This window comes from Urocampus carinirostris, chromosome 15, assembly GCF_059441175.1.
Source record: "Urocampus carinirostris isolate Australia breed hairy pipefish chromosome 15, RoL_Ucar_1.0, whole genome shotgun sequence".
Taxonomy (NCBI): domain Eukaryota; kingdom Metazoa; phylum Chordata; class Actinopteri; order Syngnathiformes; family Syngnathidae; genus Urocampus; species Urocampus carinirostris.
The window spans coordinates 18,793,740-18,818,442 of NC_142363.1; the positions used below are offsets into that span (position 1 = coordinate 18,793,740).

The window sequence follows — 24,703 nt, forward strand, 5'->3', positions numbered from 1 at the left end:
CAAACACGTCTCACCTTTACTCCACTTCCCGTCAGCCCGCGTTTGCCCCGCCCCTTCTTTCGCATTTGCTCGTTCAAAACATATCAGAATAAGTTTCTAAAATAAATACATTACAAAAATATACAGTTGCAAATACATATTATACATGGTTACACATATTTACAAAGAAAGACGGTACACCGAGAGAGTTTTCAAAGCTTTAATAATAATATTATAAGTTTCATCCCAAACCGTGCCTGTGAAGGGTAGCAAAACGCTACTAGCAACACGCTCGCAATACAGTAAACAGCTCAGTTAAAAAAACATACCGTACTTATAGTAAAACGTCATTAAAAGCGTCTTCCTTCAGTATGGGAAAGAGACTTTGTCATATAGACGTCGTCCCACGCTCTCCCTTATTCAAAAACACACTAACATCACGCTCGCTAAATAAAGTTTACGTGCGGTAGTTTTGTTTCCTTCTGCATCGGACTGCTCGATTGCGTCTAGCTTGAAAGTTGCGTCATGTGTCTTTCAATTTGCATGATGAGGATATGTCTACGCTAATTTAATTTGTGCACAAGCTAAAAAGTTGCAGTCTAAATCTTACCTTTTGTACTCAAGCGCCACTGGCGGCCGTTAGAAAGATTACACAAATTGGCCGCATCACTGAATAAGCCGCAGGGTTGAAAGTTTGGGGAAAAAAGTAACGGCTTATAGTCCGGAATTTACGGTACATTTACAACAAAAAAACTGGAAAATATTGTCCCTCTGTTCTCTCAGCTTAACCAAGTAACTCCAGAAGTTACCTGATGACTTCTGAATGATCCGATGTTGACCTATATGACTAATTTTGCAACATTTACACATCTCTCGGTGCACTGTGCGAGCTATGGTCAGGGTTGGGTAGGGTGACTTTAACTTGATTACTTTCAATTACTTTTGGATTACTCCAATACCAAACATGCTAATACAAGACAAAAGAAACTAAATATGAATAAATTTATGACTCACAACACGTGGTAAGCTTTCTCTTCTGGCTTTGATCTCTTTGATCTACGGCAAAACTAACAGAAAATGCGACAGAAACAAAATAAAAATAAATGCAAACAGCTTGCCAACATCATTTTTGCCGTTCCATGTATTCCGTTACTCCCCAAGCCTGCACAAAATGTAGTCATTTTATTCATATTTAGTTTCTTTTGTCTTTTATTAGCATATTTGGTATTGGAGTAATCCAAAAGTATTTGAAAGTAATCAAGTTAAAGTAACCCTACCCAACCCTGGCTATGGTGTCGAACTGGAGAGACCATAAAACCGCTGCAAACCTACTGTGGCCTGGTCGTCCCTCTAAACTTTGGACCCAAAGAAGGAGCTAGCTAATCAGAGAATAAACGAAGGGGGCTATCATCACATTGGATTAGCCCACAGGCATACACAGCTGAAGTAGGATAATCTGTGTACAAGACAACTTTGAGTCATACTCTGTATAAATCTGGCCTTTATAGAAGAGTGCCTAGAAGAAAGCCCCTTCTGAAAGAACACCATAAAAAAAATCCAGTTTGGCGTTTGCAAGGAGCCACAAGAGAGACACAAATAACATGCGGAACAAGATGCTCTGGTCATATTAGACCAACATTTAACTTTTTAGGGTGAATACAAAGCGCTACGTTTGGCCTAAGAGTACACTGCACATTCCCCTGAAAACACCATCCCTACTGTTAAACATGGTGGTGGCAGCATCATGCTCCAAGGTTGCTTTTTTCAGCAGTGACTGGGAACATCATTACAGCTGATGGGAAAATAGATGGAGCCAAATACAGAGAGATTCCGGCAGACAATCTGTTGGAGTCTTAACTCAAAGGCAGCCTACTTTTGAATAGCACAAAATAAATTATTGAGTACATTTTTTTTCTCTTTGAGATTGTGTTTCACATATTTTTGATTCGAAGAAAACATTTCGAGTTTTGCAATTTGTTTGAAGCCTGAAATGTGAAAATATGTCAAAATGTTCTTGGGTGGCCAATACTTTTGCAAGAGCTGTTTTATCTAAATTGTAAATATTATTTACATTCACTTCAACTAACTTTCACGCTACTTACTGCTCAATCGCAAACTCACTCCTCTAACACTCTCAGACGTTAGTGCTTGCAGATATTATCTACATCAGGGGTCTCTAACGTGTTGCCCGCGGGCACTAGGGTGCCCCCTGAGGACAGCTGAGGCGCCCGTGGACCTGTTCTGGCAAAAGCTCATCAATTCTGGCTCGTTATGATTTTCTAGTGAACATTTTTCAATGGTTGTCGGAGTCTATTCAACTGTACTTTCAATAATTAACGTGGTAATAACATAATAACAACATAGTAATAACAGGAGAGTGATAAAATATAACAAAACAAAAAAAATCCTACTGCTACCTACTGTAGTGGAAGTGCAATAACATTGAAATATTGATCAATCTTTTAAAGGTGCGGCTTGTGTATGTACATTATGTAATACTTACTGCCCCTTAGTGCTAAATACAATTATTTTCATACAAAAAACTAACAAACGGAAAACTAAACGACTGGGTGAAAAAAAGAGAAGAAAAATGGTGTGGTTTGGTCACTTTGAGTTTCCATAGTTTGTGTTTTTTCCTTGTGCTTTGTAGCAATCGATTTTGATGGCACTACACTATACAGCGACATTGAGTGATCAAATATTGCAGTGTCTCGTTCAAACGACTGGCAAACAAAAATGTATGCACTTAAACTTTCTATTCACTAAAATTTTAGTTGAATTTTTAAAGTTATGATTTATTTTAACTTTTTAATAAAAAATATTGTACAAAATCTTGTCGTGTCTTGCAGGGAACGGCATAAAATCATGCTAATTTGAAGTACTAATTTGTTAAGTAAACAAACAAGAATTTAAAGGAACACTGTGTGATATTCGAACACTAGATGTCACTGTAAACGGATGACTGAAAACGATAGATTTCTGATTGGAGGATAGAATAAAACACGTGTAAGTAAGCGCATTCTGATTGGATTAAACAGTAATCACATATTTAAATGCAGTGTATAATGTTGGTCATTAGATAGCGTGCGAGAATAATAAATGATACATAACAGTAGTTTATTGTTTGAGAACCGAGAAAATTACCATTGATCTCCAAAGTTCCTTTGGCTTGGGAGGCTCATGCTCTTGTCCTTGGGTTGTATGGGTTAGCCTACAGGAGGTTTGTGCACCTGTTTGATAACAGATAGGGAGCCCACCAGTTGCCTCAAAATTGTAAAGACAAAGTTCCTTTGGCTTGAGAAGCTTATGCTTTTGACCTTGGAGGCGTTGCTCCCGAAAACAGCTCGGACAAGCAACTGCACAAATATTGAGTAAATATAAATGTATAAAAGTATAGAATATAGTATAAAAGGCACACTTAGGCCCTAATTTCCCTTACAATAGATATCAATGTTAAGATACACAAATCATTCATATTTATTTTAGTATGTGGTTATATTAAAGCAGTTTTAGGGCTTATATCCGAGGTAAGCTACAATATTTTCTAGTCTGGGTAAAAAATTTACATTAAAAGGTAAGACCAATCTGAAATATAGCACCAGTTATATCAATGGCTATTTTACTCATTTTACTTGAAATATGAATGAAAACGATGTGACATAATAAGAAAATCTACTATAAAAACTGAAATGAAATCAGAAATATAATACATCAAATATTGCTTAAAGGTGTGACGAATATGAGAAAGGGAGTACAAGTGGTTAAGTGTATGTTGGTTGCTGTAAAATTGATCAAATAGTGGCCCCGATAAATTATGCATTACGCGTTGTTTAGTCGGGATCAATGCCAGCTTGCGGCAACTCGAGCGTGATGACATTGAGTTCATTCGGAGTTAAGGTAAACCTAAACTTAAATCACTAGAGAATAAATAATACCCTTCCCCTTGGTGACTCTCTTTTTTCCTATATGCATCCATTTTAGTACTGTGATTCCGTTTGGCCCGATTTCCCGTTCCTGGCTCACTAACTTTATTGCAAATGGCCAATTATTCTTTTTTAGTTTACCTACAGTAAAGGCATTCGAGGAAATGTATTGGTTTCTTCGTTATGAAAAAAAGGGTTGTGTAGATAAAAGGATTCTGAGCATCTGGACGGATAAAGATAAATGGAACTGTTTTTTTTTTTGCCGTCTTTCAATAAATTACACGATGAAGAGAAAAATCAACATTTGTAGAAAACATTCCTAATATAATGTGTATCTATCTATCTATATATGTATACTGTGAAGAAAGTAAGTCTTTGAACACCATGCTCTTTTGCTATTTCTCCCAATTAGAAATCATGGAGGGGTTTGAAATTTTCCTCATAGGTGCATGTCAGCTGTGACAGAGATAAACTAAAAAGAAAAATCCAGAAATCAGAAATTTTTAACGCTTTATTTGCAGCTTAATCACACAAAAAAAACATACTAACATTATAATGTGTCAGGAAACGGATCGGGAAGCAGGAAGTCGGAACGATCTGTCACTTTAATTAGGAAAGAAAAGTTGTCCAACACACAAACGGACCAAAAACAAAACAAAACAGGTTTAAAGGCAATCAAAATTACAAACTAGGCATTACTCAGATCCAACAGGCATGAACAGGTCTTCCATAGAATAGAATAGAATATACCTTTATTGTCATTGTTACAAAATGGGTTAACATATTGTGACAACGAAATTGGGCATGACACTCCAGTTTTACACATTCACAATGAGGTATGAGCCAAGAAGATAAAGGAACAGAGAAGATAAGGTTATAAAACAAGGGGGATAAGGCTATAGTTATAATTTACATGGTATTTACACAAGAAATGTCGGCATGTGGGATGTTACATACAGTGTTGTCGTGATACCGTTGGTATCGTAAGGGTTGTGCAATATTGCATTTGGTGCAAAGTCATCATAGTGCAACAAATAGTCAGCATATGCATTGGTGCAAACATAGACAACATAGTGCAGAAAAAAGGAAATGGTCAGACATTGTGCAAGGTGAGCAGTACCACAAGGTAAAGCAATGGTCTGGCAACGGGTAGTCCCAAAAGGAGCGGTTAAGTACTCCACAAGCAATCAGTCCAATGCGTCTCAGCCGGTGTCAAGGGGCGGGGCCAGCTGGGCGCCATGACAACCGTGCAGGACATGACAAAATGTTATTATAATTATGTTGTCCTCCTTTCTAGCTAGCTATGTATTTTTTTTTTAGGTTTTTAGTAGGCTTTTTGGCTATCTAGTTGTCCTTTTACTCTTTTAGAGTTTTAGACGCTACACGAGAAATGAAAGAAGCGCGTTGACAAACCAGCGGGCGTCCACTTTTGCATGTCCTTTTGTGTCTTTCTCGCAGATCCCCAGACAACTCTACACCACAAGATCCGACAAGTTAGTTTCGGAACTGGTCGACTTCCATCAATGCATCCCGCACAACGAGGTGAGAACAAAACGAGACCCGGGGACGCTCCAGTCCCGGGGCGGACGGGACTAGATTCGGTTTTCTGAGAAAATGTGTGCTTGAGCTTTACGAAGGTTAAATATGCGCTTGAACTTCAAGCGTCAGACTGTAAATATTTTAGTAGCTTTTGCATGTAATATGGTGAAGCTCGATGATGAGTGCATAGAGAAATAAAAGGGGAAAAAGGATCTGTTTGGGTTAGGTGATCGAACACTGTTTGACTACTGAAACAGTTTTCCCCGTAAGAAGTAATAGTATTTATTTTATATGAAGCTTAAAATGAGCAAAATGGGTATTAGTGTATTTTTGGAAACTATGCGCCAAATATGTTCTATTTTTAGAAACCATTAAAAAACAATTTAAAGTTAGCTAAATTGTCACGGCTAGGTCAGAAGGAGGACCCAGATGCGTAACGTTATTCACAAGTTTATTGAAATATAGAGGAATGGCAGCGGCAGCGATCCGGTGCTCGCTGGATGCGGGAGGCAAGCCACTCACAGGATCGGAGCGTGTTCCAAATGCGGAAGTGGATCTTCCGGAGAGGGAGATCATGGTGTCAAAGACGGAAAAACAGGTCGATAGCCAGGACAGGAGAGCCGAAACGTGGTCGGGATCAAAAACGGGTCGTTAGCTGGGTCGGGAGATCAAATCGTGGTCGGGGCCAAAAAACGGGTTGTAGCCACAAACAAACGGGGAAATCAGGAACAGACGAGTGGAAAACGGGTGACAAAACGGACCGAAGGGAGTCAGAGTCAAAAATGCTTGCCTTGTGAAAACAGAGGTTTGCTGATGGACTGACAACAGGCGAGTGAAAGGACTGAGATTAAATAGGACAGGGAACCAATCAGGTAACCAGCAGCATCTGGCGCCAAACGAGCGGGCACAGGTGAGCGTATTGAGTAATCATGACATAAATATTGTGTATTTTTGACAGTGTTTTCTAATTATGAAAACTAAACTAAACACAAATTAGCTAAATGTATTGAGCACGTGTGTATATTTTGGGAAACTTAAAAAAACAACAACCAACAACCTAAACTTTGCAAAATACAGTTTTTTTTTTTAGAAACTATTTTGACGGAGAAATTTAATCAGCCGAACGACGAGTATAGTCCAATATCATATCAATTTATTTAGGCTAATCAAAGAGTTGAACAAATCGAGTCTTTCTGCCGCGCCAAAATTACAAACGTGTGTAGAGTAAGACGAGGGGCTTCCAGCTTTGTCCCATGTTATAACCCATGCCGATAAAACGTTCACGCCCCATAACCAAGCCTCTGCCCATTGGTCCGGCGCCGTTGTTGATGCAAATTTCCCAACAATTATTTAAAGAATGAGAGTAGGGGTGATAGGTCATTGCCCTCCAGACAGGATGGTGCCAGGCACATACTACAACGCCCCAGGCGAGGTGATAAGTCATTGTTATCTGCACAGAATAGAAGGAAAGGCACATTCCAACGCAAAACGCGGTTTACGACACCCTTCTTTCAGAGTTTGCCCTTAAACACTGAAGTCAGATTTTAGAACAAGTATATTTGACTTTACGTAAATAAAAAAAGTATATAAAATAGTATATAACTTCACTACACAACAATAAATACCCCAAATGTTAATACATTCACTATATATTTAAGCTGTGGTGGCACTATATTTAAGCTGTGATGCTGTTGCCATATTGGTCGCCTATCTACCTAACCACTAACGAGTACCAAAGCATCTATTAATACTCAAAATGTTAATAAAACATCTTCCTACACAATATTACGTACCCAAAATGTTAAAAATACATGCACTATATATTTAAGCTGTGGTGCCACTATATTCAAGCTGTGATGCCGTTGCCATTTTGGTCGCCTATCCACCTAACTACTGATGAGTACCAAAACATCCATTAACAGGTACAATATTAAGGAAACTGGGCAGCACGGCGGCGCAGTGGTTAGCGCGTGTGCAGCACAGTTCTAAGGTCTTGGGAACATCCTGTGTGGGTTCAAATCCAGCTACCGGAATTCCTGTGCGGAGTTTGTATGTTCTTCCCGTGCTTGCATGGGTTTCCTCCCACATTCCAAAGACATGCATTTCAGGTGGATTGGCCGGTCCAAATTGTCCCTAGGTGTGAATGAGCGAGCGAGCTGTCTGTCCCTGTGTGCCCTGCGATTGGCTGGCAACCAGTTCAGGGGGTCCCCTGCCCACTACCCGATGATTGCTGGGATGGGCTCCAGCACCCCCGCGACCCTACTGAGGATAAGCGGTGCAGCTAATGAGATGAGATTAGATATTAAGGAAACTTCTTATGCAATAATGCAAACCCAACATGTTGATAATACGTGTACTAAATTCAAGCTGTTATGCTGTTGCCATTTTGGTCGCCGAATGGAGTTATCATCTCATAATCACGACTTATTAAACATTTATTCTTGTCTTGCTTTGAGCCTCTCAGAGCATTTTTGCAAAATACAAAAGGCCACAAATCCTGAAATGTATTGAAAAGAAGATATTTTTTGTCAAAGGAGACGACATTTCTCGTTTTGCACCCATTTTCCTGGCTTTTCAGTCACATCAGAGCGCTTCCCGGCATATCTAATAGCTCACAATTTCCTTTGTGTCTTTCTGCTGACTGATATCTTTCAAAAAAATCGCTCTCATGCTTTTTTGTGGAATAAAAATGTCATTTAAATCCCTCGGCAAATGCCGAAACTCCATCCAGGGTAGACCGGCCGGTGCAAATTGTGCTCCGTTCTGATAAACCTAGGATCACTTTTCGTTCTTATTTTTTATCTCCTCGCTTTTTTTCCAGACGTGGCGGCTCCCGGACGAATACAGAACGTGTTTTCTCGTGTGGACGTCAGACGGCGAAGGCGGCGAGGCCACCGTGGTGTGATGGCGTCCCGAAAGTTGCCACGGCGACAAACCCATGCTCTATGCTAACTGTATCTTTGCCGCCACGCCCCCCTTGTAGAGGTATAGGCGATGAATTGTTCATAGAGAGCGATGTTTCTCGAACGCTATGCATTTTGCATCGTTGTTTTTAACACGGGATTGAATATTTATTGCGTACAATAAGCGTTAGGAAAATTGCTGGTACGGCTGTTTTTTTTCCTCACAATGAGGTATTTATTGGTAACAAAGTGACGCTTTCTCAGTGGTATCTCACCCTAGTCTGAACGTTCTTTTTATGTGCCCCCCGCCCAAAAAGAGAGAATATTGTATTAGAAAGTGTTAAGTGAAAGAGAAAAGGCTTCGGTGTTCTAACAGCTGAGTTTTTCCAAGTCTGATCTGTGAAGATTGTTTTTTGTACACATTTTCCAATTAAAATAAACAGCAAAATGTTATCGCATGAAGTCTTTTTCTTCAGTCATAATTGCAATCATTTGTACCATGCCATGATGGAGTTTTTTTTTGAATCCACTTAGACACTTTACAATTCTTTGTATATTATTTTATTGTATTTTTTTGGCTATTTTTTCCTAAAAATCAGTGCCATACCTAAATGACAGGCCATTGCAAATATTTTCCCAATTCAAAATATTTATCCAGTCTATGTCTGTCTATCTCTATCCATCCATTCTTTCATCCATCCATCCTCATGTCTATTTATCTGACTATCAAATCCATCCTCCCATCCATCGATCAATTTACATGTCTATCCATCTATCCTCCCATTCATCTATACACCTATCTATCTGTTTGTCTTCCCATTCATTCATCAGTTTATCTATCTGTCCATCCATATATTTATATCAATCCATCCATCTAGTCACCAAGCTCCATCTATTTATCTATCCGTATGATTATCTATGTATCCATCCTCCCATCCATTGATCAATTCACATCTGTTATCTACAGTATGTCTATCCATCCATCCATCTATACATCTATTTATACGCATGCCTATTTATTCATCTGTTAATCTATTTCTTTCGATCCACCCATCAATCCTCCAATCCATCCATCCAGTCACCTATCTCCATCTAGTTGTTGATCCTCCCGTCCATCCACGTTTATCTATTTATCCATCCATCCACCTAGTTATCCATTCATCCATCATTGATCAATTCACATGTCTATGTGTTATCAACAGTATGTCTATCCATCCATCCATCCTCCCATCCATCTATACACCTATCTCTCTTTCTGCCCATTCCTTCATCTTTTTATCTATTTCTATCAATCCATCCATTAATCCTCCCATCCATCCAGTCTCCTATCTCAATCTATTTGTCCGTTCTCCTGTCCATCCACATGTCTATCTATGCATCCATCCATCCTACCATCCCTCTATCCATCCATCCTCCCATCGATCAATTCACATTTATCTGTTATCTCCAGTACATCTATCCATCCATCCATCTATACACCTATCTATATGTCTGCACATTCATTCATCTGTTTATTTATTTCAATCCATCCATTAATCCTCCAATTCATCATCCAGTCACCCATCTCCAACTATTTGTCCATCCTCCCGTCCAACCATCCATCCATCCACCCATCTGTCTGTCTGTCCATCAATCTATCTGTCCATACATTCTTCTTATCTTTTCCTCTTATCTATGTCCTCAAACAAGAAAATGCCTTGCCTCATATAATTGTTTATTTGTTGTATTTAAAAAAGATGTTTGTGTAAATTGTCCCATGCCTCCAATTTGTCATCCATTGTTACAAACACATCACAGCAAATTAAAACATTTTATTGCCATCAGGGCTTTATTTCCGCAATAACAGATGCCTTCCGTCGAATAACTATAAGAAAGCAACAATCACCCTTTGATAAACAACCATGCGGCACACATTTGAAAATACGCTAATTGAGACAAACTATTGCTTGGATGTGATAATTATCTGCATTTGTCTCTTCCAAGACGAAGAAAGGAAAAGAAAAAAACCTGCCGCCGACCTGCTGCGAATGGTGTGCGAAATTCAGATCAACGTGGGCACATTTGCTCTTCGTTTAAAATGATCTGAACATTAATTTGCTCTGCCGCAACGCCTGTTAGGACATCAAGTCCGGTTAGGGTTTCCTTGCGCCGCTTGGGCTTTATTGAGCTGGAGACAAAGGGAACAAAATGGAGAACGTCGGGCTAAAATATGTGATTCTCTACAGTGTCGCGGAGCAAATCGAAACAGGACGTGGCCATGACAGACGAACGCTTCCGACAAGAAAACAAACAACACTGCAAACACGGAGAGCATCGCCAATGAGAGTCAAGACGAAAAAAATTAAAACGCCTGACGCGGTTTTCTGTTTTGGATCAGCGGGTGGGTCGTGAGGGGAGAGCAACGAATGTAGCACTCATTAAGGCTTTCCCGCGAGTGGATTTGAAGGCCTTTTGGAGGGTTGCGCCAAATGCATGCGATGGTCACTTGAGGAGGTTCTGCAGCATTGCGGTAGCGTATGTGGGCCTCGCCTGCTTCTTCTGGATGGCGTTCTTTAGGTAATGGATCCCGTCGCAGCGCTCCCAGATCTCCTCAAACTGCCTGGGCAAGATTTCGGCGCCTCGCTTCCTGGTCAGTCCCGTCTCCTCCAGGCTCAACTCGCACATTTCCATGTCGTCTTTTCCTGGGGCCAGTGACGCAAAATTGAAGTTCCGCATTAATGCAAATATATGCAGTAGACCCTTGTGAGTCTTGGAATTGATGCTATGAAATTGACCACTTCACATAGTTTTAAATAATAGAAAATACATTTTCAGATGCGTAGATGCATAAAAAGAATAATTCTTGATTGAAAATTAACTGAGAAGTAAGAATGTAAACAGTGTTTTACAATAAGCACCATTTGAACACATTTTATTTTTACATGAAAATACAGTAGACCCGAGGATACAAACGCCTTATGACATTTTCACTTTACTCTAAAGAATGAGGTGTATATGTTTTCAATCCCTTGATACAGCATTTTTAGTAATATTTGTGTTTTCCAGGTTCACCAACATGTATTAGTTTTATATACTCCAAACAGTGGGTCTATATTCTTTATATACATATTCATTATATATATACGGTGCATCCGGAAAGTATTCACAGCGCTTCACCTTTTCCACATTTTGTTATGTTACAGCCTCATTCCAAATTGTATTAATCTCTTATCTCAAAATTCTACACAAAATACTCCATTATGACAATGTTAAAACGTTTTCTTTTTTTACTTTTTTTGAATGTATTAAAAAATTTTTTTTTAAGAAATCATATTTACATAAGTATTCACAGACTTTGCCATGAAGCTCAAAATTGAGCTCAGGTGCATCGTTTTTCCACTGATCATCCTTGAGATCTTTCTACAGCTTAATTGGAGTCCACCTGCAGTAAATTCAGTTGATTGGACATGATTTGGAAAGGCACACACCTGTCTATATAAGGTCTCACAGTTGAGTGTGCATGTCAGAGCACAAACACCAAGCATGAAGTCAAAAGAACTGTCTGTAGACCTGCGAGACAGGATTGTCCTGAGGCACAAATCTGGGGAGGTATACAGAAAAATTTCTGCTGCTTTGAAGGTCCCAATGAGCACAGTGGCCTCCATTATTCGTAAATGGAAGACATTTGGAACCACCAGGACTCTTCCTAGAGCTGAGCCACCAAAAACTGAGCGATCGGGGAAGAAGGGCCTTAGTCAGGGAGGTGACAAAGAGCCCGATGGTCACTCTGTCAGAGCTCCAGCGTTCCTCTGTGGAGAGAGGAGAGCCTTCCAGAAGGACAACCATCTCTGCAGCAATCCACCAATCAGGCCTGTATGGTAGAGTGGCCAGACGAAAGCCACTCCTTGGTAAAAGGAACATGGAAGCCCGTCTGGAATTTGCCATAAAGCACCTGAATGACTCTCAGACCATGAGAAACAAAATTCTCTGGTCTGATGTGACACAGATTGAACTCTTTGGTGTGAATGCCAGGCGCTATGTTTGGAGGAAACCAGGCACCGCTCATTACCAGGCCAATACCATCCCTACAGTGAAGCATGGTGGTGGCAGCATCATGCTGTGGGGATGTTTTTCAGCAGCAGGAACTGGCAGAGTAGTCAGGATAGAAGGAAAAATGAATGCAGCAAAATAGAGAGATATCCTGGATGAAAACCTGCTCCAGAGCGCTCTTGACCTCAGGCTGGGGCGAAGGTTCATTTTTCAGCAGGACAACGACCCAAAGCACACAGCCAAGATCTCAAAAGATTGGCTTCAGAACCACTCCGTGAATGTCCTGGAGTGGCCCAGCCAGACTCGAATCCGATCGAACATCTCTGGAGAGATCTGAAAATGGCTGTGCATAAACGTCTCCCATCCAACCTGATTGAGCTTGAGACTTATTGCAAAGAAGAACGGGCAAAACTGCCTAAAGATAGGTGTGCTCAACTTGTGGGATCATATTCAAAAATACTTGAGGCTGTATTTGCTGCCAAAGGTGGATCAACAAAGTATTAAGCAAAGGCTGTGAATACTTATGTAAATGTGATTTCTTAGTTTTCTATTTTTAATAAATTCAAAAAAAGTAAAAAAAAAAAACTTTTTCACATTGTCATAATGGAGTATTTTGTGTAGAATTTTGAGATAAGAGATTAAATTAATACAGTTTGGAATGAGGCTGTAACATAACAAAATGTGGAAAAAGTGAAGCGCTGTGAATACTTTCCGGATGCACTGTATGTATATATATATATATATATATATATATACAGACGCTGCCCTACTTACGAACAAGATCCGACGATCGTTGGTTAGTTGAATTTGTTTGTGAGTTACTTCAGTGCTATATTTTGAATGTTTAAGGTTGATATAAGTATATTTAAGGCTTGTATAAATAACTTTTTTGTTTTGTACTAAAAAAAATAAACATTTCATAAAATAATATGCTCTATAAAGATAAATACAGTTGAGTTTAACTTACTTTTGGGAAATGGGCTTTAACAGTTAGGTGACTTCCTCCTCAGTGGTAGAAAGTTTTCTCAACCGCATCAAGCTTCCTTATTCCACTTTCATTTCAAATGAAACGGCTCACCCCTTCTTTACACTTTACACCAACCATAGTGAATGGATGCACGAGATATTGAAGAATAAAAATGTCAAAGTTTTTAGCGTGCTGAGATACAGTGCAGAATGTTCACACACGAACTAGGAAGCGGATTTCTTCTTCGGGGTGGATGCTGTGTGACCTTTCATAGCGCCACACGCTGGTAGCGGCGGAAGAAGCACTACAGTAATGTCCTGCACTCGGAAAAAGGTAAACGATACAAAATTTTACTTACAGCAATGTCCAAATATTTTTTGACATCCCCCAAAAATTTTTCGTATCTACCGTTTTTCTTAAGTCAAATGGTCGTAAGAAGGGGAGCGTCTGAATGTACAAATTATAAACTCATATACTATCTATAAAGGAGTTAACCCAAAATAAATTAACAGCTAAGTACAGAAGCAACCATTCAAATCTTTGGCATACATTAACGCAGTGTTTCCGCCTTTACCGTTTTTGTAAGTGGAATGGTCGTAAGTAGGGGAACGTCTGTGTATATATATATATATATATATATATATATAAATAAAATTCAAGATTAAATTAAAAACTGGATCAAATATATCATCATAAGGGATTGGTTTAATTTATATACACACACTATTTAAGTTTTGACCTAAGTGTTTTCAAAATCTATCAAAAGGTGGTCCTTTATTAAAAGCCCAAATATTATGTTTTCTAATGTATCAAAATTATCAGTCGTGGAGCTGTCTATTTGCAATTTTTCCCCAATTGTGGTGAGTTAAATCAAAGTGTTTTACATTCCATCAAAGTTTGCTGTTTATTTTAAACTTAAAATATTGCATCTGTTGGTTGATAAAAAAAATCGTAGAGTGGTCTATTACTATTTTTTCCCCAATTTTGAGTAATTTCTGACCCAAGTGTTTTTCAAGTCTACCAAAATTTGCTCACTTTTTCAGCCCAAAATATTGGATATTTGGTGTTAACAGAGACAAAAATCAAGGATCAAAATGATCAATGTAGTGGATTGGTTAGTTTTTATTTTAACCTAAATTGGGTAAATATTTGGTCTTTTTTCAAACCCAAAATATGGGGTCTTTATGTTTAACAAAAAAAAAAAAAGGATTACAATGATCAATGTTGTGGATTGATCTATAATTAGTATTATTATTCTAGTTTTATTAACAATTTGGTTTATTTTTTGTTCAAATGTTTTAGAAGCCTTCTAAAAACAATTATATACTGGGGTAATTTGGTATTAAAAATCAATAATAATCAAAATAATCAATGTCATGGATCGGTCATCATTTTTGACCCAAGTGTGCAGACATTGGTACCAAAAACCCCGAAAAGAGGAAGAAAGAGATGAAGAGAGATTATTGGTAGCAAGCGAGGTCAGTATTTGAAAACATTTTGTACGACTTCAAAAGGAACTTCTATGACCCCTCTCATGCTGCTCCAATTCCTTTCTTCATCAAATTCTTGTTTTTGTACCCACCTGCCACCAATACGATGGGCCGCTTGTCCGGGTGCAGCTCCATCTGGCGAGCAATCCAGGGCCCGTCGAAGTGCGCGTACCACCAGCCCTTCTTCTTATTCTGCGGGTCTTTGTACTGGTCGGCCGGCCGGATGAAAGGGATGCGGAAGTAACGCTGCTGCCGGTTTATGGACACTTCCTGCTGCTGGGTCATTATGGTCGGGGCTGGGTTCTGTTGCGCTGTAAACCGAGTACAGAAAATAAACCAGAAACTCACCCAGGCACACAAACAAAAAAGTCTCAGAATTAACTCAATCATGGTCAAAATTGTGTCCGTTAAAAGCAGTGGTCAGCAACCTTTTCTGTACTACGGACCGGTTTAATGTCCGGTTATAACATTAGTGATAATAATGATAACAACAAGGATAATAAGCCAAAATCCACTGTGTAATCACTAGTCCACTCAGGATCTAGATGACAGGAAAATGAATTCGATTTTATCACATCATCACACTATTTTCATGTTCGAAATAAAGGTTTATTCATTCATTCATTTTTACTCACGGTGCCACGTTGCACAACGTCGTTTTGGCTGAACTCTTATATTATCCATTATGCTCCATGAGTAAAAACAGTGTGATGGCGAGATAAAATCTAGCATATTTAACATCAACATCAAACTATTTGTCTAGTGACATCTTTGACCGGAGGGAGAATCCTGACTATTTTTTAGAGAAATGTTATTTTTTGGGGGGTTAGCTCCCTAAAAAGAGCTCTTTCGGGTCTCAAATAGCTCTTAAGGTCGTTTTTGAGGCTTTAATTCCTGCATTACCAATTATTATGTGACATTATGCACGGAATGTCTTAAAAAGATGGAAAAAAAGAAGAAAAAAGACGAAAGTGGAAGAAAAAAATAAAATAACAAAGGGTAAAAGAGATAAGAAAAAATAATATAAATATAATATAAAAAAATATAATACTTGACATTATTAATTAAACACTTTTACATTGAAAATCATAGGAAATATAACCAAAAATATTCATGAACAAAAAACATAGAATACTAAACAATTTTAAAGTCAACAACACAGAATCTACCAAAAATCTATATTGACCAAACAAGAAAAAAATGTGTCTCAGAGGGAACCAGTTGTTTTGTCTTTCTTTGTTCACTTCCAAGAGCCGGCTTATAGAGGCATTTCGTTCGCAAAGGAAACGAGTGGGGTGCTGTCAAAATTAGCCCTCATTTGCATTTTCTTTTGGCGCATTAGCAAATACTATATTCGTAATCGTTATCTAACAATATGATAGTCTTTATTTTGAAAGATGACACAATCCAAAAAGACGTGACGCAGAAAAAACCCAAAGGAGAGCAGAAAATCGTGCCGCTGAATACGCTGCCGTTGGCTTTAGGCAGCCAAAGTAACACACCGTTTTTTTTTGGGTAACTTCCTTTTTATTGTTTTTTTTTATTGCAGTCTTCCATGTTCAAACATTCTTCAAAGTTCAGTCTTCATTGTTTGTGAGTGGTGTCCTTATTTTATCCGCTTTTCCATGTGTCCATAAATTGCGTCTCCTGTGGTTCCCTCCACATTGTACACCTACTGCTCCACGGTGGGTAGATCTTGTTTGTGCCATAATCTTGTTATTACTTTTTTGCTAGCTGTCAGTAAATTTTTTAACCAGGTCCTCATCCTTTTCCTGTAATATTTCTTCTGTTAGATGGCCTAAATAGAGCACCTTGAATATTTAGGTATTCCATATCCCAATATTGTTCCCAGTTCCATGTTGAATTCTTGGGCAAAGCCAACATGTATGCATGTGGTCAACATCTACCTCTCCACATGTTCTCCAGCCTGGTTGTTCAACCTCCGAAAAACCTCTCCCAATTGGATGTCGCACCGCTTTTGACCATCAGGAATGACAACGGCGTTGTAATGGCGGAAAAAGTAATTAGTTAGATTACCCCTTTACTGAAAAAGTTATATAGTGGCGGAATTCCCAACATGACAGAATGCGTAACACCTGAAACTACTACATTAGAGGACAATTCACATCAAAGTGTTTTATGCATCTGCACTCTCTCAAGTTTAACTGTCCATTTTGCTTGCATAAATTGCCAAAATGCAGATCCGCTGTTCTGTTTCACGCATCTAAACCATGATAATGTGTGTGTGCATTTTTGTGTGCGTTAGCAGCACAAAGCAGTTACATTAGCGTCTGCCGAACCTGACAAAGCATGACCGGCAGTTACTTGTTAATTACAATAAATATTTTGCAGCACAAAGGAGCCGTCCGCATTTTCCTGGGCTTCGTATATTACAGCCAACTAATTGAATTTCACCAAACGCAAGCACCTTATTTACAGGAAGGTCGTTAATTCCAACAATGCTTGCGAGGTATGGAAAAGGCGTTAAAAAGGGGTTAGACGTGCTGGCCTTACCGTAGTCAGTGACGGATTTTGGAGCCCGCTGATCGCTTCCGTCGTCATTGCGTTTCTTGTTCTTGGACTTCCAGGCGTGGTAGACCTTCAGGCGGCGGTGGAACTCCTCCCGGCAAGCCGCCAGCAAGTCGATGTCTGGCCAAGAAGATGATTTCATTATCGATATAATAATAAATAGTACGATAAGAATAAAATATTTCTTGCTATTGACATCCGTATATTATATTTTCTCTATCAAGTATGTGTTAACCCAACTGAGTTTAAAGAGCCCTTATGCTCTTTTTTCCCTTCCCTGTTTTTATCTTACTTTTAGCAAAGTAGTTCGGGGAGGAACATATCAGGACAAGGGAATAGGGGGCAGGAGGAGTGCTTAAGAGTGACGTCGTGCTCATCCCTGCGGATTCTTTTGTTTCTTTTTGTTAGTGTAGCATGAAAATAGAGTAAGAAGAGTACATATTCCAGTAGAGTCGGAAGGCCAACACTTTCAAGTGAGTCTAGGAAACACACTTACTTGCGCATTAGGAAAGAGCTGAAATAGGCTGCAATGATAAAAAAAAGCCCGGGGATGGCGACCATGAGTAAAGGAGTTCAAAATTAGTACAGCTCCTTTAAAAATAACTTATGGGCTGTAAGCCACAGAACGATTTTCGCACTTCACTACTCAAATGTAAATCAAGTACACTGTCTTTCCTGTTTGTGCATATACATTAGCTGCAGCGCTTATTCTCAGTAGGGTCGCAGGGTACTGCAGGGCACACAGAGACAGACAACTCACTCACTCATTCATTCATTTAATAAATAAAAGTACTGTTTAAACCTGTTTTATTTATTTCTTGTACAGATAACCACTGTACGGTCAAAAAATGATAAGCGGGAGAATTGTTAGGGCAATCATAATGCAAAACACACTGAACATTGCGAATCGGTAAAGCAAAACCATGAAAATTAAACCGTGTTATACCAAGGAACTGCTGTATATGCAGAGAAATGTATTCTATTATAGTTTGACGTCCGAATGAGATGCACTGAGATCAAGGGTCTCAAACCTTTGAAGACCAAGCACTTATATTAAACTTTGATGTCAGTGCGCTCAACGCAAGTTTGATGTGGATGTTACTTTCTTGTAAATTAGTGAAGCAGGGTTTAAAATTAGAACCATCTCACACTCAAATCTGACCACAAATTTCGCATCCAAAAAGCAGAAAGAACATTTGAGTTTTTTGAACGGATACCCTGCAATCTCATTGGTGAGCTACTTCCTGGTATGCCCGTGGCATCACAGACTATAATATGCAAAGAAATAAGCTGATTTGGTTTGATTGTGGAATTGCTTCATTTTCATTAATTCCTGTAATCCCTCGCTTGTCGTGTTTAACAGGGACCAGAACCTCCACGATATTCCAAAGTCTGCAAACTAGCCCTACTAATTTTTGGTATGCACTCTGCGAGCCCACCCTCGCAGCAATGGTGGCCCGAGGATAAAGAATCGCAACTGCACGGGTGCAGTTCATTTCATGGCAGAAAGAACGTGAAAAAAAGCTGCAACCCATGATACAAATTTGCTGGTTCAGTAACCGCTTTCAGCAACAGTCGACTAGGGACAATAAATCACAGCCAAAAATGAGCAGTCAGCTTTAAGCAGGCCACAACGGCATGCGTCAGGGGCTGGCCCCTACTCTAAGCAATAGACCGGGGATATTGGATTGTGGCCACAACAGTGCATTTCATTTTCAGCGTGCCATAACGGCACGGCTCCCGACAAAAGTGCCTTCTGCCAGCCTCCGCTTGTGTGGGATTGGGGATAATGGATCCTCAAAGAGTGCACTTCATTTTAGGCATAAATAACAGAAAAAAGAAAAAAAAGAAAAGAGGCACAGGACATGACAAAAAAGTGCTCTGCCGTTCCTCATTCGCTGTAATATACGATCAGGGATAGTATATTGCGGTGGTACGAGTGCAGTTCACATTTTGGTGGACAGAACGTCAAAAAAGAACAGTCAAGCCTGACTACAGTGCACTCTGGTTAATGCTTGCAGCAATATGTATGAGGATAAAATGGATTGCATAGTATATTTGACCTGGGATTCACTGAAGATATAAAGTAAGAAGCCCAAAGAAGTAACAGATTACAATAATCAAGAAATATTTTCAACTGAAAAGTGAATCGTGATAGTCACTGCTGTTGACCTGAAGCTTAAAGGACAGTGGATTCACCTTGCAGGTAACTTTACCTAAGTTTCTGCCTCCGAGCCAAGTGTGTTAAATATGTTTTATCTGCCTGACCATGGATATAAAAGACTTTGGCTGTACTTTTTTCTGGTGTGTCATCGTAAGTCAGAAAGCCTGACTTGCGTGTCGGATGCCGCTTTCAGCCACTAAGCTGCAGATAAAATTGAATCTGACAATAAATAATTTTGTAAGAATCCATGTTTAGAACAGTTCATGTTAAAAAGGGAAAAGTTAAAAATTGCTTTTACACACATTTAAATATATATAGCAATTACGTTTTTCTCCTTAGTTTCTCTACGGGGAGAAACACAGCCTAGAAGTTAATTGGCTGATCTCTGCTTACTCTGGATGACATTAATGGATCTTGATACCAACATTATAAAACACTCTCCTCAACATGACCACCACCTCTTTAACATCCTGCCCACTGACATATGGTACAGGTACTTTAAAACAAGGACTAATTGGTTTCTTCGCCAGGGCCATCGCCACCCTAAACAAGCACAAAAGACTGAAAATTATATACTGTAATTGTTCGTGTAAAACAGGTGTAACGCGCACCCCTGCTTTAGATTAAAAATAGGTATAAACTCAAACACAGCAATCTATGTGTAACCGCGGTGTACGTGTCCCACCAAAGATCCACATTCACGCTGGACTGGATGATGAGGTTTTTATTATTACAGTTTCTGCAACTGCAAATGGATGAGTCACAACATTAGCTTTTTCTGCTGGGTTTGATCTCTTTGATCTCTTTGTAGTTCTCTCCCGTAAGACTAACAACAAACCCCGCCTCCTGGTCACATGTTAGAAGCCAAAACCAAACCCCACCCCATACCAGCAGATGGCACTGTTGGACTCAGCATTGCAGGATATTTACCAAAAACTATACACATATTTCAGCAGGAATTTCAATAAAACAAAAGTTATTATTACACTCGTTACATACACCCCCCTGAAATTTTGCTAAATATGGGAGTGCTACACTAAACAGAAAAAAAAATCACATGCCAAAAAGGCAAATACTGATGAAAAAGAGGACACGAAAACTGGTATTACAAGGAACAAACTGAAGTGCATGTCAGTTCTAAAACTCTCCCAAAAAGGAGTGTGAAAAGAAAGGAGGCGATCAAACTCCTAACTAAGCACAGACTCAAAGATGCCTGTTACATCTCTGAAATATCAAACATTGTTCCTGTAGTTGTAAGTGCTCACATAGGCACAATTCTTGTTTCTTACTCAAGCTTTGTTACTCAAACTGAAAGTGCATCTCTAATGAACTTAAACTAGGAACTAGCAGATATTGCGGACAGAGAATTGTCACCTACCAGCTGGTCATTCATCTGACAAATAAGATGACTAGGAGTCCTGATGGACTGGCGGACCCTAAGACCATAACGGTTAGGTTGAGCACAAATAACCTGAGCTTGAGGGTCTGGGACAGTCAAGTCTAAACAGTCAGTATCAGGGGAGTCTGTGTCCGGATGGTCAGTGTTCAATGGGGTCTCGTCTGGGAGGACAGTGTGTGGTGGGCCCATACCCAAAGGGATCATGTTTTCAGAGCACTGTGATGGGCTTTCCGTATTGTCACTTGAAGTATGGTCAACATCTTGTTCGGGGATGTGCTGACTTCCTCGACTGGATGTATCAACTGTGAGAGAGTCAGACTGGGCATCAGATCTGCTGTCTAGTGAGTTATCCTCCACTTCTGGATGAACTTGCTCTTCACCTGCCTGTATCACCCAGTTTACTGTACGGACATCACTGTCTTCAACCGCGTCAGGTAAATCAGGGCATACATCACTTCCATGCATAGCAGCGTCACACCCTGAGTGTTCAGATTCGCTGGCCAGATCATCTTCACAGGGCAAGAAGCTAACAGAGAGCAGCAAATTCCCGTGAACTACCTTCTCTTTGCCCGTCAGGCAATCCTTGACTCTATAGACATTGAGATCAGGCTTGACTGATATGACTTCATACGGGGTCGACTCCCACTTATCTGCAACTTTGCGTTTCCCCGGGACACCTCTGTTGGCGATCAACACCCGGTCTCCCACGACGAGGGGTGATCCTTTGGCCCTACGGTTGTACAGCTTGGCATGGCGAGTCTGTTCTCTGAGAGTATTCCTCTGTACAATCTGAGCAGCTTCATGTAGATCTTTCTTCAGATGCCTTACAAAGTCAGAGTAGCTGACAACAGCATCATTGGTATTAGCATGTTGAAACATGACATCGACAGGGAGACGAGGGATCCTACCAAACACTAGGTAAAACGGTGCAAACCCTGTTGTCTCATGCTCTGTGCAGTTATAGCAGAATGTGAGCTGCTGCAGCATCTGTGGCCACTTTGCTTTGGGCTGAGGGGGAAGGGTTCTGATCATATCTCCCAATGTTCGGTTAAATCGTTCTGCGATACCATTTCCCATGGGGTGGTACGGAGTCGTATGGGATTTCTGCACCCCTACCATCTGTAGAAGCTCTTTGATCAGTTTGCTCTCAAAATTGGCTCCCTGATCAGAGTGGATACGCCGAGGGAAACCATAGACAAGGAAGAAATCCTGCCACAGCCGGCGAGCAACTTGTTTGGCGGTTTGATTCCTGCAAGGGAAGGCGTGCGCCATTTTGGAGAAATGATCAGTTACGACCAGGACATCTACAGACTTGTTCTCTTGCTCAGCAGTCCAAAAGTCTATACAGACCAACTCCATAGGCTCAGAGGTGACTATGTTCTTGAGTGGTGCACGGTTGTGTGGTTCCGGTGTTTTCCCTACTACACAACGCTGACAGGATTTGACATAATTCACAACATCACGTTCCATGCCATTCCAGAAGAATCGTTGCCTCACCAGAGACAAAGTACGGTTCTGGCCTTGGTGACCTGCTGAGTCATGTAAACCGTGAAGGACTTTCTGTTTCAATGAATCAGGCACCACAAATTGGAAGATTTTCTTGGCCATGTGAGGATCTTTCCTTATTTTGTAGAGCATGCCATTCTGTATGGTGAGTCTGCTCCAATGCTTCAGTAGTTTCATCACACTAGGCGACTCGACAGCTCTCTCACGCCTGGTAGGTCTCTTGTGTCTATGCACAAAGTACATGGTTCTGCTTATTGTGTTGTCCTGTTCTTGTAAACCAACAAGCTGACTCTGTGGGAGTGCCGTTGACTGATCTCCCTTCTGCAGAAGATTGAAGTTGGCATCCGTTCCCAGCACTTGACCCACGCCACCAGTGGACTGAGCACTGAGGACAGCAGCAACTTCTTCTGATGTCACAGAACCATTGGAGCCTGATGGAATTGCCCTTTTTACTGACTCATCTGATGTCCCAGCACTCTCGTCTACAACAGCGTGACAATTGTTGGATACTCTGAACACCTCTTGCACAGTACTGTTGTTCACCCCGTTGACTTGGTCCAAGAGCTCATCAAGCAGATTATCAAGAGGCACTCCAACCACTTGCAGTATGTCAGCTTCAAGGTGGACTGTTACTGGGAGAGCCATTGCCCTCACACTTGGTGCCTTTTATCCGCTTCTTCCTTGTCTATGGTTTCCCACGGCGTATCCACTCTGATCAGGGAGCTAATTTTGAGAGCAAACTGATCAAAGAGCTTCTAGAGATGGCAGGGGTGCAGAAATCCCATACGACTCCGTACCACCCCATGGGAAATGGTATCGCAGAACGATTCAACCGAACATTGGGAGATATGATCAGAACCCTTCCCCCTCAGCCCAAAGCAAACCCAAATTTACATAATTTATTTGCGAGGATTCCAGAGGAGGAGAGGTGATTAATGAAAACTAATTAATGCCTGCCTGGTTGGAGCTCGCCTTCTCTCTTGAAACTGGTTTGAGGTAACACGTATCAGAACGTTCTCCAACATACTAATAACGTCCGTTAGAGGGACATACTGTGGGCTCGAAGTCTGAGGTGGCTCGTGCATGAGGGTTGGACCATGGTTCACCTCAGCTTTGTGTACGGCAATTTCCGCTCTATTTGCAGGTTGTTGTAGGGAAGCTGCTTTGTAGCTCTTCTCAGCGTGGTATTCATTCAGCACCTCTAGTACTTCACATGCTGACCACTTATCGATGGTTTTAGATCTGTAAGTGAGTGCCAGTTCTTTGCAAGGGCAGTTCCTAATAAACATGCAAGTAACTTCTATTTCAGGGTTGTCAAATGTTTTGCCCTGCTCACTCAAGCAGTCAGAGGCAAGGTCAGCTGCTCTGTTTAGTCTCAGCCAGTAGTCATAGGGGTCTTCCTGGTCTTTGGGCAAAGTTGAATAAAAGTCAGCTAAAGGGACAGCAGAGTACTTGGTACAGCTAAAGTGTTTCCTGAGAACACTATAAATCATGTCAGGGCGGGTGTAGACGTCTATATTACTGTTTCTAATGCCAAACCTAACTACATCTTTAGCTTTTCCTCTCAAATGCGTAATGATTTCCTCGGCCTGCTCTTCAAGCCTCACATTACTCTTCTTAATAAATGTCTTCATTAGATCTTCCCACTCATGTAATTTTATTGAGTCTGAGCCATCCCCAATAAATGATGGTGGTTCTTTAACTTTTCTCTGTGTAACCACCTGAACCTGTGTTACATCTGACACATAACTAGGCTTACTCAATGTGTTTGCTACATCTTGTGTGGCAGCAGCGCTAGGAGCTTCTGTATTGTGTGACTGTATACGTGAAAAAATGCTATCAGCCAATTTATGTCCTATCTCCTGAATAATATTTGTCATCTGATCAGCTACACCCTCAGAAATGTCACTCGTGCTCTGATTAAACATGTTTCAAAGATGTAAATGAGTCAAAATCACAAAATAAATCAGGAGCCTGCGTAACACGTCACTGTCAATTTTAAATACTGTGAGCTGATGGCTTCATGAAACGATGTGGCAGGTAGGACAGTCCTCGGTTCGGAGAGTTTGATAGAAGTCACGGGTCACGGCACCAATGTAACCGCGGTGTACGTGTCCCACCAAAGATCCACATTCACGCTGGACTGGATGATGAGGTTTTTATTATTACAGTTTCTGCAACTGCAAATGGATGAGTCACAACATTAGCTTTTTCTGCTGGGTTTGATCTCTTTGATCTCTTTGTAGTTCTCTCCCGTAAGACTAACAACAAACCC

At 40.4% G+C, this 24,703-nt stretch overlaps 2 protein-coding genes across 8 annotated transcripts in view; one reads left to right on the forward strand and one right to left on the reverse strand.

Annotated features, from left to right (window-relative positions):
* The window catches only part of LOC148351776 (interphotoreceptor matrix proteoglycan 1-like), a 65,487-nt gene extending 56,685 nt beyond the window's left edge, over nt 1-8,802 (forward strand). For all 6 annotated transcript variants that reach the window (XM_088354018.1, XM_088354023.1, XM_088354021.1 and 3 more), the window contains 2 exons: nt 5,361-5,444; nt 8,263-8,802. In XM_088354018.1, the coding sequence (XP_088210144.1) occupies nt 5,361-5,444; nt 8,263-8,346 (168 nt within the window). In that variant the 3' untranslated portion in view covers nt 8,347-8,802. The remainder of the gene's footprint in view (nt 1-5,360; nt 5,445-8,262) is intronic.
* Nucleotides 8,803-10,145: 1,343 nt separating this feature from the next.
* Nucleotides 10,146-24,703, reverse strand: part of LOC148351777 (unconventional myosin-VI-like) — a 92,060-nt gene continuing 77,502 nt past the window's right edge. For both annotated transcript variants that reach the window (XM_088353927.1, XM_088353928.1), the window contains 3 exons: nt 17,345-17,479; nt 14,923-15,141; nt 10,146-11,025 (listed from right to left, as the gene is read on the reverse strand). In XM_088353927.1, coding sequence (XP_088210053.1) covers nt 10,826-11,025; nt 14,923-15,141; nt 17,345-17,479 — 554 coding nt within the window. In that variant the 3' untranslated portion in view covers nt 10,146-10,825. The remainder of the gene's footprint in view (nt 11,026-14,922; nt 15,142-17,344; nt 17,480-24,703) is intronic.